Below are 16,596 nucleotides of genomic sequence, written 5' to 3'. Positions count from 1 at the left end.
CTATATGTTACTTATACTGACTCCCCATTGAACAGAGACTGGTTTGAGGAATCTGTCCTGAATTCAAAGTCTTCTATGGGACTGTGCCTAGCAACAAGAGCAAATGCCACTCCCTCTGAGATCACGATCCGTTTAACCAGTGAAGTTCCACCAAAACAACGTAACTGTGGATTGATTAATAAGAGAAGGCTCATAAGTGGAAAAGGCAGATCTTTCACTGGAGCTGGACCTAAACTTTGGAACTCACTCCCTGAAGAGATAAGAATGATCACAGACACAACCACTTTTATAACTAAAGGCAAAACTAATTTGTTCAAGTTGGCTTTCCCAGGATAATTTCTTCATACTCACATGCAAACACACAGAAAACACCCTGAACTAATAAAGGTATTTCTCCGACAATCTGGATGTGTGGTGAAAGAAGGAAATGTCTATTCCGGGTGCTAGGAAGACACAAATTCACAGTGGTGAGGACGTGGAGCTCCTGCTAAAGTCAACAGGATCATGTATACATTCCGCAAAGCAGAGCTTAGCCCTTAGTGAGTAACAAATAATTGCCATTTTCATTATTGCTTTTGCATGTATAAGGGTTTTTGCTGTACATCTTCCTTCAATTAAGTTGGAAAAAAGTGGATACTGACAATCTCTCAGTTATTTCACAACTTTTCATAATCATTTCGAACAATGACTACTCCCAGAGAGGAAGCCAGGAGCATCCCTTGTATGGAGGCAATTAGGCAACACTGAACATGTAAGTGGCCAGTATTGTGGGTACAATTCAATGAAGCAGATCCAGAGGGGTGGTTTTGATATTCTGTCAGATCAAAGAAAGAGATCACAGAAGAAAAAAGAAAAGAAATAAGAATAACTCAGAGCAAGAGTAAGAACAAGCACATGCATGCAAGGGTTAGCAGTGGGTGTCATTATGTAAGTCTTTTATTCTATTTGAATGGTAAGTGTGTTAATTTTTTCCTCATAATTTTTCTAGGTTCAGCCAGCAGAAAAGGCTCCCATTCCAACTCTTTGTTAAAGATATATCTATCTTGATGGTTCCTGACAACCCTATCATGTCAGCCCTCTGTAGTAGCAAAGAGTGTTTCAGCAAGAAAGAAAAAAGTGAAAACTCTGCTTCCTGTGGGCATATTTCACTGTAGCAGATCCAGAGGGATGCTTTGTTGTTCCTGTCAGATCAAAGAAAGATAAGAGAAGAAAATATCATCTAAAATATAAAACCCAGAAAGGAGGGTAACTGAAAAGCACTGCAAGACCACCACATCATTATGACTTTTTAAATCATTTAAATATGCTGACTATAAAGTCCACAGTAAAGAAATAAAATATTGTATAGGCTGTATGCGCTACTAGCTGCCTGCAAAACTGTCCTCCTAGGATTAGTTTACGGGCATGGAGACTGACTGTCAAATGCTAGTCATTTTAATCATTTTTCAATTTGGCTGTGTGGGCTGCAGGTATGCTCAGGTATTTTGACGGGTGACTGCTCAGAACAAATATCTGAACCCAGTCTTCTTCATATTCCTTTGTTTTTTCTGCAAACATACAATTCATCTTTTGCTGAACATGCCGTACATATAAAGGCTAGCAGTTGTAATGCACTGCCTCTCTACATTTCCGACTGAGTATGAAAAAAAAGAAAAGAAAAGTCAGCTAGAATGTGCATACAAACCAAAAACTGTACAGTATAATGCTTCACTTGGTTTTTTAAACACTACTAATGATGAACAAATTGTGTGCTATCAAAGTAGATGGAGATCTGGCAATAGCTTTAAACAAAAAAATAAACAGTAAGCCAAAAATATTGACTTTCTGTGAGTTTATACAAAAAATGTGCTTTCAATGTTACATGTGACTAGTTTAATTACATTTTTAGTCATCAAAATGAGTATCTCCTCCTAATCATTTTCAGTTTAATCCACAAGGCAGTACTGAAAAATTATTCACATGGTTATGTTCATTCTTTTTTAAATGAAACGTATATTAGTGTGCTGTTCATGCTTCAATCACACAATAATTTATGAAGTGGAAGAATAAGGCCCTGGCTTTTCAAAAATAACTACTGAGTTTAAGTTCTCCCATGTCCGGGTACCAAACTTGAGATACATGTTTTCAAAATAATGGGTGCTTGGAACTTCTGAAAAATCATTTCCTTTCAAAGTTTCTCAAGTTGCGCACCCAAAAATATAGGCACCGAAAATCCCTAGTCACTTTTGAAAATTTAGGCCATGAGATGTATATTGAGTAGCCTGTGAAATGCTCATTCCTCAGAGAATATAGATGGACAAATAATACAGTTACAATTTTACCTAGTGTGCTTTAGATATCATTGTTTTATGCATTAGCATTTTTAACATCAGCTCTTTGAAATCAGCTGAACCTGTCCAGAAAAAAAGGGTTTGGATTATGATGTAAACCAACAGTAAAGACAATTCCAAATAACATCTAATGTCCAATATAACTGCTGTTTACATATTAAAAAGAGATACAGACTTTGTACCAGAGATGTTCTGTCATGTTTCTCCGCAGGAGAAGGCTGTCACAGTAAATTGTTCATTATCAATTACAGCTTTACATGTACAAGATGAGTTAAGCTGTCATAATTTTCTCAGCAAGAGATCCTGTGCTGTCAAAGAATGTCAATTTTTAATCTGACACAAGGAAGAAAATTATCTGTTATTCTGACCCCTAATTTCTTGACATTTTAATGCCATAATTGCTGTGGTTAGTGCTGCAACCATGATTTCACCTGTCAAGTAAGAATGAATCAATATCCTTAAACTGTTCTTCAAATTTTAGCATTTATTTCACAATGTATGTTTTTTTAATACAATAGACACCAGTGATATACAGACACACCTGCAACTGAGAAATATTAAGATTGTAACAACAAAAAATTTCCGCTTAATTTGGGCCTGATAATGTTAATTTTTACTACTTAGTTCTTCCTCTTCTTTTATTATAATATGAATACAATTTTGCAATGCGCAGAATAAAAGAGAAGCTACTCATATTGCTAAAAAGACTCTCTTTCAAGTATTTTTATATTTTAAAAATGGAAGACTTCCCACTTCAAATGCAGCAGGGCCTAAGCCAGAAATTTAGGACTTGGATTCACTTTGGGGCACCCAGAGACACAGTTTTCGTTTGTAATGCATTAGGGTGATTTTCTCCCTCTAGATATAAATATATATTTGGTGACACCATGAAATCTGAAGAATAAGTTTCAGTAAATATAGCATGTATATTATTGATTAGTAATTCTTCTAATTTAGTGCAGATCTCAAGTTCGCAAAGGCTTATTTCAATGAAGAGACACATCTTGACATATATAGTTATTGTTAATTTAAATTTTAAAAATCAGAGGTGGGCCACACCCATCATGATATTAGGGTGACCACCTTTTCAAAAGGCAAAAGCGGGACACATGCAGGATACCTGCCCACTCTCTGTGACCCCACTTTCTGCTCCTCCTCTTCTCCTGTGGCCTGCCCCCAGCTCCTCCTCTTCCACCCAAGGCCTCACGCCTTGGCCAGGCTGGAAGCCAGAGCCGAGCCCTGGTAAGAGCTTCCCAGGGAGCCTGGGCTGCTGTGGGGAGCCCTGGAGCCTCCACCTGCCCTGGATGGGGTGATGGGGTGCCTAAGAGTAGCCCCAGTCCATGTTCGCAAGGCCCAGGGCAGATGGATGGTCCAGGACTTGAGGGCTCCTCACAGCAGCCCGGGCTCTCTGGGTGGCTCTTACTACTACCCACCTCTGGCCTCTGGCCTTGCCAGGGGGCGAGGCCTCAGGAAGAAAGGAGGAGCAGGGGGTGGAGCATCATGGCAAGGGGGGGCTAAGGTCCACCTCCACTCCCCCACCGGAAAGAGGCTGGCGCCACCTCTGAGACTCGGGCAAGTGCTGGGCAGTGCCGCAGGGAATTGAGGACAAATACTGTCCTGAAGTCATTCAGCCCAGGACCAGGATTTGAATTCTGCATTTTGGGACTGTCCCACCTAATTCAGGATGGGTGGCCACCCTACATGATATTCATAAAGAGGGAGATGGAGGAACCACTAATAACAGGGCCAGGGAGGTTCTTCTGCACTAGATGGTGATATAATATGGGGAAGATGCAGAAGTCATTTAGGTGACACTGGGATTCACAAAACCCCTGCTGAGCAGCTGCCTAATGTCCCTAGGGATCTAATAGTTTCTGCTATTAAAGTCCCTGAGCAGACTAAGTTTCAGCACCTGGATATGCACACAGCCACCTCAGTTTTGATGCTACCCAGCAGCTCAGTGCCTAACTCACACCTACGCCCCTCTTAGTTTACCTCTGGGGCCCCATCTGGTAGATGTGCTCAGAACATGCTTAAACCTACATAAAATGTCCAGAATGAGGAATAAGAAGTGGTGGTGGCCCAGTAATTAGAACATTTACCTAGGAGACCTGGAGTTCAATTCACCTCTTTACCTGATGTACAGCAGAGATGTTAACATTGGTTCTTTCACCTCTGAGCAGAGGCTACAGCAAGGCTACAGATGCATTTTAATTCTCTCTCTGGCTCAGTTACTACTTATATACACAGTGGAAAAAACTCAACTGGAGAGATTTAGAGAGCCCTGTCATAAAATTCTCCATAGGCCAGTGGTTAGAGCACTCCCCTAGGAAAAGGGAGATTTGAGTTCAAATCCCTGCTCCGTAAAAGGGGAATTGAACACAGGTCTTTCAAGTCCTGAGTAAGTGGTCTAACCACTAGGCTAAAAATTATTAAAGGGGTAGGGGGTGCCAGTTCCCCCACCTTTGCTTTTCTTCAAAAGTGCTGGCCTGTCTTAGGCACCTAACTCCAGGAAAGGGTTCATAGCTGAATCCCAAGTGGAGAAAAGCACCTCCCTTTGACCCAGAGTTAGGCACCCAACATCCTTTGATGGATGGGGTATAGGCCTCACCCCTTTCCTTGGCATTTCCTATGTGTTAGCTCAGGCAGCTCTCCTCTCAGCATGACGTCTTTTGTGAATCCCATGCTTAGGCACCTAACTCTCCTCTTGCCTTATATACATAGGTGCTGGAACTAGGGTGTGTGTGTGCTGCCACACCCCCGGCTTCAAATGGTTTCCATCATATATAGGGTTTACATTTTGGTTCAACGGCTATCAGCACCCCCACTATAAAAATTGCTCCCGCATCCTGCTTGTTTAGGGGGCCTGGGCACCTCAGGTTTGTGAATTCCACTTGGTGACAGGTCCTCTAAAAGTTAGATGCTGCAATGCTGATCGTGGCAGCACCTAAGTCCCCCTTGTGAATTCCAACCCCAGTGTTCAACTGAGGCACTCAAGCTGGGTCCTAAGCCAGGATTTCTGCAAAATAGCGAATATTTGAAACTAGTGTGCCTCAGTTGTGGGCACAAACTGGCAACTATATGGTCAGTTAGGACACTAATGTACTTTCATAAGAGTGAACATTGTCAAAAGGTGACAGAGTGCTAACTTTGTTGTGTTCCCGAATGACAGAGAGGGTTGTGGATTTGGGTCTGGATCTTGAACCCTCCTCTGAAATTGGAGTTGTTCAAATCTGAGGCATTGGGCCATCTATACTGAAAGATAGCACCAGAATAATTAGTTAGGTGTGAGGATCTGGTTCTCTCTTGCTGGGCACAAAAGTGTTTTTACCTAGAAGATATTTTTTTCCTAAACAAAAGCAGGAGCTGGGGATGCGGGGCAAATAATGATTTAAACCCACAGCCAGGATGGAGGGGAAGAATTCCCTTTTATGACTAGGAAGTTTTTATCTTATCCCATCAATCTGCTGATTTGCTGTTCTCGCCTTTTATTTGTGGACAAACTGACATCAGCGGTTGGGGAAGGCAGTAACGAATGATCTTTTATTCAGCCTGCCTGTGTTGATTATGTTGCTTTGTGATCAATGGAAGCCCCACTGGCTAAAGTTTCTGGTAGACCTGAGGTCCGAGACATCCACCATGCATCCTTTTATGCTCTGGTTTTGGCTGATCACCACCTGGCGTGAGGAACTGTTTCTATTTGGGGTTGGATGGGGACTTGACTTTTACAATGATAAAGATTAGAAATTCATGCCCAATTCTTCTCATGAGTTGGGAGCTTGGCTAAGGGACAGTTATTTGGAGCCACATTTCATTGGGAAAAGAGTGCTGGGTTCCTTGTCTGTTTTGAGACCTGTTATGGCCACTGTTGGAGGAGGCAACCACAATAATCTAGCCTGTTTCCCTGATAACAGGTGATGGGATTTCAAGCTAAAAGTAACGGTCATTTGCTTAAATCATAGCCTATGCTAAAATCTGTTCACCAACCTCCTAGTTGCAGCACAAAAACTCACTATTTTCCTTTATTTAGAAAAATGAAATAAGAGTATTTCAGATATTGTGGGGTAGGAATTGCTGGTATATCCTGACTTTTAACAGCAGACATCGTATTGAGATTGTATTGTATTGATATTGTAATGTTCAACTTTTCTTTAAAAAGATCTTTTACATTCAACTATTACCAAGTTAAAATATCAAACACAACAGTTCACAACGTGTGATATAATACATGTGATATAATGTGATATAATACATATGACAAAAAGGAATTTAATTTTCTAGTGTTTATATATTTATATTTTATGGGATTTAAAACACATTTAAAATGACCTTCTTGCTTATATATTGTTCGGTGGACTATCTGCTAAAATCAATTATAAAAATAAGAGAAAAGTATTTAGACACCTAAAAAGTCCATTTTTTTCAGAAGAATGCAAAACATAACTAAAATATGCAGTTGTAATAAAAACATATCATCCATGCCTGAACCACTGATAAATACTGATCCAGATATCAAACACCTTTTTTATTGGACAGAGAACCTATATACCAATTTATTTGAGCATAAGCTTTCGTGAGCTACAGCTCACTTCATCGGATGCATTCAGTGGAAAATACAGTGGGGAGATTTACATACACAGAGAACATGAAACAATGGGTGTTACCATACACACTATAAGGAGAGTGATCACTTAAGGTGAGCTATTATCAGCAGGAGTACCAACATTCCACACAAAAATGGACTACAAGCCGTCAGGAACAGTATCCCTGATAATGTCACGGCAAACCTGGTGGCTGAACTTTGTGACTTTGTCCTCACCCATAACTATTTCACATTTGGGGACAATGTATACCTTCAAATCAGCGGCACTGCTATGGGTACCCGCATGGCCCCACAGTATGCCAACATTTTTATGGCTGACTTAGAACAACGCTTACTCAGCTCTCGTCCCCTAATGCCCCTACTCTACTTGCGCTACATTGATGACATCTTCATCATCTGGACCCATTGAAAAGAAGCCTTTGAGGAATTCCATCATGATTTCAACAATTTCCATCCCACCATCAACCTCAGCCTGGACCAGTCCACACAAAAGATCCACTTCCTGGACACTACGGTGTTAAATATGTGATGGTCATATAAACACCACCCTATACCGGAAACCTACTGACTGCTATGCCTACCTACATGCCTCCAGCTTTCACCCAGACCACACCACACAATCCATTGTCTACAGCCAAGCTCTATGATACAACTGCATTTGCTCCAACCCCTCAGACAGAGACAAACATCTACAAGATCTCTATCAAGCATTCTTACAACTACAATACTCACCTGGTGAAGTGAAGAAACAGATTGACAGAGCCAGAAGAGTACCCAGAAGTCACCTACTACAGGACAGGCCCAACAAAGAAAATAACAGAACGCCACTAGCCATCACCTTCAGCCCCAACGCATCATCAAGGATCTACAACCTATCCTGAAGGACGACCCATCACTCTCACAGATCTTGGGAGACAGGCCAGTCCTTGCTTACAGACAGCCCCCCAACCTGAAGCAAATACTCACCAGCAACCACACACCACACAACAAAAACACTAACCCAGGAACCTATCCTTGCAACAAAGCCCGTTGCCAACTGTGTTCACATATCTATTCAGGGGACACCATCATAGGGCCTAATCACATCAGCCACAATATCAGAGGCTCGTTCACCTGCACATCTACCAATGTGATATATGCCATCATGTGCCAGCAATGCCCCTCTGCCATGTACGTTGGTCAAACTGGACAGTCTCTACGTAAAAGAATAAAGGGACACAAATCAGACGTCAAGAATTATAACATTCATAAACCAGTTCGAGAACACTTCAATCTCTTTGGTCACTCGATTACAGACCTAGAAGTGGCAATACTTCAACAAAAAACTTCAAAAACAGACTCCAATGAGAGACTGCTGAATTGGAATTAATTTGCAAACTGGATACAATTAACTTAGGCTTGAATAGAGACTGGGAGTGGATGAGTCATTACACAAAGTAAAACTATTTCCCCATGTTTATCCCCCACTCCCCACCCCACCCCCCACTGTTCCTCAGATGTTCTGGTTAACTGCTGGAAATGGCCCACCTTGATTATCACTACAAAAGGTTCCCTTCCCCCCCCAACCCCACCCGCCGCTCTCCTGCTGGTAATAGCTCACCTTAAGTGATCACTCTGGTTACAGTGTGTATGGTAACACCCATTGTTTCATGTTATTTGTGTATATAAATCTCCCTGCTGTATTTTCCACTGAATGCATCCGATGAAGTGAGCTGTAGTTCACAAAAGCTTATGCTCAAATAAATTGGTTAGTCTCTAAGGTGCCACAAGTCCTCCTTTTCTTTTTTTGCGAATACAGACTAACACGGCTGCTACTCTGAAACCTATATACCATTTATAATTATAGTTCAAATAAATCTGAAAAGACTCCAAATCTGCCTGTATAAATCCATATGATCTTGTATGTGTGATCACATATGGACAAAAAATGAACAAGAAGGTATTTTTATTTTGCAAAGAACACAGAGCAGGATTAGTGTTCGAAGTCTTTCAGGGGAACAAGTATATTATGCGTCTAGGTATGACAAACTATTTATGAGGAAATGAAGGGGATTCAGATTTCTTTTCTATTTTAAATTGAACATTTTGCTCTCAGTATCACTAAAAATAAGCTAAAAATAAATTTTCTTCGTGTGTGTGGAATGAAGAAGAAAATGGAGCTGTGAGAAGTGGTTTAGAATGCAAAGGGAAGCATGAGAAAGAAGAGACATATATGTTAATGACTAAGGGGGCATAGGTTAGACGTGCATGTGGGAGCACAAAAACATCTCCCTGATTTTTTAAAAAAATCCTGACAATAAGTTGTGCATGTAACTAAGCTCACAAGAGAGCTGAAGATGCTCATCATGTCACAAGATGTTAAGCAAAGCACACTGACCTCAATCCTACAAGCCACCCTTTGAGGAGAAGCCCTTGAAGTCAGACACGGAGGTCTGTCCATGCAAATCAGGGCCTTAAGTATTGCATTACCTCTATTATTGCAAAGTTACTAGTCGTATTGAACTACTAGGTATAGCACTCCTTTGCTTTCATTGCATAAGCACCTCACTTATACTTTCAAAAATTATTGTTATTTTGTGCATGCAAATCTGCATTTTATTGCCTCTAATTATGCTCTAAGTCTCTGGAACCTGCAAACCATTATGCACGTACTTAATTTTAAGCACTTGAGTAGTCCCATTGGAATCAATGGGTCTCATCAAATGCTTAAAATGGGGTATTAGAATAAATGTTTGCAGGATCTGAACCTTAAAATACACCTTCTGAAATTCTAGCCCTGAGAATCTAATGATCAGATTTTTTTTAGTCTCTCTATTTTTGGTTAGCAATCTAAATGGTAAAAAGACATTAAAATGCATTATTCCAAAATAAAAAATTAGCCTCACTGAATCCAAATGTTTCTTTGATAGCTGTTTCTTTTTCACAATCTACTAGTTTTCTGTCTTCAAAATTAAAACAAAAAAAGCACCAAACAAAACACTCCTCCAAGAAACAAAAAACCACAAAACAAAACAAAATTCATCCTCCTCCCTCCCCCCTCCCCAGAAAAAAACAATTCCAAAGGCTGGTAGTGTATAAATTATTACTGTTTTGCATACAACAGATGGTAGATATCTGGGGGAATGGATGATTGTGTGTATAGCTTCATCACAGCAGCACTCATCTAGCAGCTGTTGTATCTTCACACTTTTCACCTAATTTTTAATCATTTTATCCAATGCATGAATGGTATTTATAGAAATAATTCTTAATAATTTTACTAAAAACAAGCACATTGACTGTAAATAAAACACATATGAGGATAGCAACATGATTCTGCCCAGATGGCTAGTGTAAACATATTTGAACAAAACACCCGCACAAAAAATTCCACAAAACAACCCAACACACACAAAAAATTAAACCTAAAAACCTCCTTTAATAGTAACATTTGATTGCACATTACAGAAAGAAAAACTACAGTAATTTGAACTAATTCTATTTGTCAGCCTGTAAAGTATGATTCTATTGATGCACATAATTGGTATTGCATTATCTGGAAATGTTACATGTTTTCCTCTGACTCATGACCACAATGCAAAGTAATCTTTTTATTTCAGCTTTCCAGTTTTACTAAGTGTATCTATCAGATGCTAATTGTAAAGATGGTTCATTTTGTAGAACATAACTTGCACTATAATAAATGGAGTGCGTATTAATTGTATTATATATGACAGTGCTTCCTAGCAAAGAAAATACTGCCCAGCATCTAGACCTCTTTGACTTTTAAACATACTTGACTTTCCCTTTTTGGAATCACCTCGTATCCCAAGTTCTGAATAAAGTCAATAAAATCAAACCAAAAAGTTTTTTTTTAAACTAAAAAAAGATGATACATTAATGATGCCTGGGAGATGATGGCAGTTTTTAGAATGAAATGATAGTAAATGCTTACCTCCCTGAGGACAGGATCAGTGATACTGTCCAGATTCACAGAGCCTTCATACGTTAGGTAGTGGAAAACATTGAGTGCACGCACTGCTTCTGGTCCTCGTTGCTTGTAGCCAAATATAAGGTCAATCCACTGATGAAGTTGGCATGATACAAACTCACTTTCCAGCGCCTGGAAATGAAATTCAAAGTCAGGGGACAAATACTGTTTCTCATATTTACATGCTTAAATTCTGTCTTCACTTTTCTTATTGCCTAAAGGAACTGTACTGTACAGCACTACAATTCTTGTTCATACTTACAGTATATATCTGAAGTCCTTCAAACAAACATTAAATAACCACTCAACTAATTATATTGTGAAAAAAATTAAAGGACATTACTCTTATTTTGTTCAGTTGTTAATTTCCTTTTCAAAAACAGGATTTGGCTAACTATGATTGTTTTAATTAATTCTAGAGCTGTCCGATAAATTTATTGCCCAATCTGTCTAAAAATTGATGAAAAATGGGGGAAATGAGCAAAAATATCCTGATCTGCTGCTCATTTTCCAACCAGCTCTAATTAATTTTAAATCCAAAATGGAAAAGACAGGAATACAGTATTAGTTTTAAACAGCTGTATAGAGAAAATAAGATGTTTTTGAACTCCAACCAGGGGTTGTGGCTCACTGAGAAAGGGCCAATGTTTGTCTAACCCCCCTGTGTAACACAAGTGGTGAGGAGAAGGTACTAAACTGCAGCCATAGAAGTGATGATAGCAATAAAGGTTGAGCTTGGCCTCTCCATTATAGAGAAAGATCTACCTACCTTTAGATGTCACTGCCTGCATTGGGAGCTTTGAAAGGCTCAGAGAAGGCGAAGATCTACCTACCTTTAGATGTCACTGCCCTTAACTTCCTTCCACTAGAAACCACTTATCTTGCTTGCCCACAGGCTATTATCTGGAAAACATATACAGTTCTCCTCTACAGGTTCTTAGTATGTATGTAAGCATTAAAGGTTACATTAATGGATTTTCTATACCAGTTACTAGGACTGGGCGAAAATTTTCCAATAAAATTATTTTTTGAGGGAAAATTGTATTCAACTAAATAAATTTGGATATCCTGTCATGGTGCCTCCTTGGAGTTATAGTTCGGTTTCCTCAATACGAGTGTAACCATCCTGAACTTTGACTTTAGAATAAAATGTTCAGTTGTTGAAGGTACAGAAGGGGTCTCCGTCCTTTTGGGGGACCAAGAAGTAAGGGGAATAGAAACCTCTTCCTTGATATTGAGGTGGCATTCACTCTATTGCCACTCACACGAGAACGGAGTCTGTCTCCTGGCGAAGAATCACCTTATGACAGTGATCCCTGAAGGGGATCCAGGAAGGAAGTTTGCATGATGGATGGAGGGAAAGAAACTCTATGTAGTATCCTGATGGATAATTTATAAGACCCAACTGTCTGTCATTATGGAGTCAAATTATGTGCAAAACCTACAAGGCATCCCAATTATGTGCAAAACCTACAAGGCATCCCACAGAATAATGTGGGTAGATTGGATGGCACCAAGAGTGGTGGGTGGATCTTGACCACGACATCAAAAAGCAGCCCTTAGCAAGTGGCTGGGAATGGGAAGAGTGCATGGCAGCAGAGGTGGCTGAAAACAGAGGCCTCTGAATCCTTTGTGGTTTACATAGTAAGTTGACTGGGCATTGCTGGCAGAATGCCCAAGTCCCCGGTAAGGGGAGAAAAACCACCTATATTAATTATACTAAAACTTTAACTATGCTAATATGTACTATAAACTATTTACAAATTTGTTTACAGAGTAATAATAGTAAAAGCTGGAGAAACATGTGGATGTAGGGATTCTGACTCAGGCCATACGGCGGTAAGAAGGAACTGGAGAGGCGTTGGCCTGCATGCCTCTTATGCCCTCGGTCTGGAGCATGAGGTGAATTACTGTGCATGTGCAGGCCAACCGTCACTGCTTGCTAGAATTTCCGGACTCGCATACATGGCACGCACACGCACCTACATGTGGAATACACATAGAACTCAAAGAAGAAGGTTAAGTTTGGATACAGATGCAAACTTCTAAAAAATTCAGATCAAGTGTTCTGTTTCAGGCCCATCTTATAAGAACATGCCTGAGTACGGTTGCCAACCCTCCAGCATTGCCCTGGAGTCTCCAGGAATTAAAAATTAATGAAAGATGATGTCATGTGATGAAACCTCCAGGAATACATCCAACAAAAATTGGCAACCCTATGCCTGAGCCACAAAATCCAGAACTGGAAAGTTTTTGGAGATTTGGATCTGATGATCCAGTTCATAACCATTCTTCTTTGATACATATGTGATCCACATTCACTACTGTAGCTCCCCGTAAAGGCCATTGGCTTGTCCTTGCCAAGAATGTTAATGGACATAGTCTTATGAAATTGTTATCCAATACCAAAACTGCCAAAACATAGGTTAAACGCAAAAGGAAAGTGAAAGTCATACAAAAAAGCTCAACAAGTCTATATGTGAAAGAGTGGTTGATGCTAGAATTGGCCATGGTTTGAACAAACATAGCTGCTAACTGTCATTTGGTGCTCGGGAACCTTTTGTGCAATGTGATAGCCCTGATCCAGGTCAAGCAATCCTGGGTGCTTGGGTGTTGGAGACCCATTGATCTGAAGCAACTGCTTGTTAGGCCTGGAGCTCTACAGGACATGGCAAATAAGATTATTAGTGGTATGACAAAGGTTGTGGTTCTTTTATTCAAGCAAGCACATCTGTTTCATGATGACTGTTGTGCTCTATGTTGGCACTATACATTCTCTTTCTCTCGCTCTGCCCAAACCTAGATATGGAGCTCTAGAGCAGTTAGAAATATAAACCATTGCGATAAGGCTGTTGCATATGTTAAATGCTGCACTGATTTATGCTGATAATCTGTAAATGTTTTGAGGATAGCATTTTTTCACTGTATGTTTTGTTCCTGCTTCAGCCTTTTCATTATTCCATATACAGGGCAAGAACATAATAGTTTTAGGCCCAGCTTATCAAAATGCCACATTAGTATGGCCACATTAAACAATTTTTTTGATATATAGCTGCAATTCAATGAATTGTGTCATTATCTGGCAGAATGTGTCTGGCTAGCTTTAAAAGTGAAGATATTTACTTATCTGGAGTTTAAAGTAAAGGAATTAGGCTCTTAAATTAGCACTTCTAATAAACCTATAATCATCTTTAATTTCTTGAAAATAAAACCAGCATCAACATAATTTGTTAATTAACACTTAAATCAGGTTTTCAGTTAATCACTAATTATAGGGGGAGCTGGCAGCAACCCCCTATATTTAGGTTGCTTAACATTTTCCTTTGTCTGGCTATGCCGGAAAAGGGACAGGAAGCACCAGATGTGGTTTTAATCAGGCCACAAATTTATTCTTAAAAACCTGCCAATACTCAGCAGATAAAAGTGTACAGTGCAGTTAATTCCACATACATTTCTATATACTCAAGTGGCTGCTGTCAGCCTGCCGTCTTTCCAATCCTCGTCCCACTCATCCTGCTGCTGGGACCCTGCCACCACTCCCCTCCCTTATGACGGTTAAGGGGGCTATAAAAGAGGGGTGTTTGAATTTAAGTACATCAGAAGCAGGAAGCCTGCCACAGAATCACTGGGACCACTGGATGATAGAGGTGCTAAAGGAGCACCCAGGGAAGATAAGGCCATTGCGAGAAACTAAATGACTTCTTTGCATCGGTCTTCACTGCAGAGGGTGAGGGAGATTTCCACATCTGAGCCATTTCTTTTAGGTGACAAATATGAAGAACTGTCCAAGATAAAGGTGTCAATAGAGGAGGTTTTAGAAAAAATGACAAAAGAAACAGTAATAAGTCACTAGGACTAGATGGTATTCACCCAAATGTTCTGAAGGAACTAAAATATGAAATTGCAGAACTACCAATTGTGGTATGTAACCTATCATCTAAATCATCCTCTGTATCAGATGACTGGAGGATAGCTAATGTGACACAGATTTTTTAAAAAGGCTCCAGAGGTGATTCTGGCATTTACAGGCCAGTAAACCTCACTTCAGTACCAGGCAAATGGTTGAAACTATCGTAAAGAACAGAATTATCAGACACATAGATTAACACAATTTTTTGGGTGAAGAGTCAACATGGTTTTTGTAAAGGGAAATCATGCTTCACCAATCTACTAGAATTCTTTCAGGGGGTCAACAAGCATGTGGACAAGGGTGATCCAGTAGATACAGTGTACTGGGACTTTCAGAAAGCCTTTGACAAGGTCTCTCACAAAAGGCTCTTAAGCAAGGTAAAATGTCATGGGATAAGAGGAAGGTCCTCTCATGAATTGGTAACTGGTGTAAAGATAGGAAACAAAGGGTAGGAATAAATAGTCAGTTTTCAGAATGGAGAGAGGTAAATAGTGGTGTCCCCCAAGTATCTGTACTGGGTCCGGTGCTGTTTAACATATTCATAAATGATCTGGAAAAGGGGGTAAACAGTGAGGTGGAAAAATTTGAAGACAATACAAAATTACTCAAAATAGCTAAATCCAAAACAGATTGCAAAGAGTTACAACTGGATCTCACAAAACTGGGCGACTGGTGAAGAACATGGCAGATGAAATTCAATGTTGGTAAATGCAAAGTAAGTCACATTAGGAAACATAATCCCAACTATACATACAAAATGATGGGATCTAAATTAGCCGTTACCGCTCAAGAAAGAGATCTTGGAGTCATTGTGGATAGTCCTCTGAAAACATCCACTCAATGTGCAGCAAAAAAAGCTAATGCAATATTAGGAACCATTAGGAAAGAGATAGATAATAAGGCATAAAATATCATAATGCCACTATATAAATTCATGGTGCACCCACACCTTGAATACTGCATGCAGTTCCAGTCACCCCATCTCAAATGGCCCACCTGTTGATCACTTTAGATAAGCTATTACCAGCAGGACAGTGGGGTGGGAGGAGGTATTGTTTCATATTCTCTGTGTGTATATAAAGTCTGCTGCAGTTTCCACGGTATACATCTGATGAAGTGAGCTGTAGCTCACGAAAGCTCATGCTCAAATAAATTGGTTAGTCTCTAAGGTGCCACAAGTACTCCTTTTCATCTCAAAAAAGATATATTAGAATTGGAAAAGGTACAGAGACAGACAACAAAAATGATTAAGGGTATGGAACAGCTTCCATATGAAGGGCGATTAAAAAGAATAGGAATATTCAGCTTGGAAAAGCGGGGAGAAAAGGTAGAGATCTATAAAATCCTGACTGGTGTGGAGAAAAGGAATAAGGAAGTGTTATTTATTCCTTCATATAACACAAGGATTAGGGGTCATCCAATGAAATTAACAGGCAGCAGGTTTAAAACAAAGATAAGGAAGTATTTTTCACACAACGCAGTCAAGCTGTGGAACTCATTGCCAGAGGATGTTTTCAAAACTATAATGGGGCTTAAAAAAAATTAGTTAAGTTCATGGAGGATAGGCCCATCAATGGCTATTATCCAAGATGGTCAGGGATGCAACCCTGTGCTCTGGGTGTCCCTAGCCTCTGACTGTCAGAAGAAGGGAATGGACAACAGGGGATGGATCACTCGATGATTGCCTGCTCTTTCATTCCCTGTGATGCATCTGGCATTGGCCACTGTTGGAAGACAGAATACTGGGCTAGATGGCCCACTGATCTGACCCAAAATGGCCATT

At 40.0% G+C, this 16,596-nt stretch overlaps 1 protein-coding gene across 5 annotated transcripts in view; it reads right to left on the bottom strand.

The window, feature by feature from the left end:
• NBEA (neurobeachin) overlaps nucleotides 1-16,596 on the bottom strand; it is an 858,254-nt gene that overhangs the window by 49,194 nt on the left and 792,464 nt on the right. For all 5 annotated transcript variants that reach the window (XM_048847621.2, XM_048847613.2, XM_048847638.2 and 2 more), the window contains one exon: nucleotides 10,868-11,035. In XM_048847621.2, coding sequence (XP_048703578.1) covers nucleotides 10,868-11,035 — 168 coding nt within the window. The remainder of the gene's footprint in view (nucleotides 1-10,867; nucleotides 11,036-16,596) is intronic.

This window comes from Caretta caretta, chromosome 1, assembly GCF_965140235.1.
Source record: "Caretta caretta isolate rCarCar2 chromosome 1, rCarCar1.hap1, whole genome shotgun sequence".
Taxonomy (NCBI): Eukaryota; Metazoa; Chordata; order Testudines; family Cheloniidae; genus Caretta; species Caretta caretta.
This window is presented reverse-complemented; position numbering and strand designations above follow the sequence as displayed.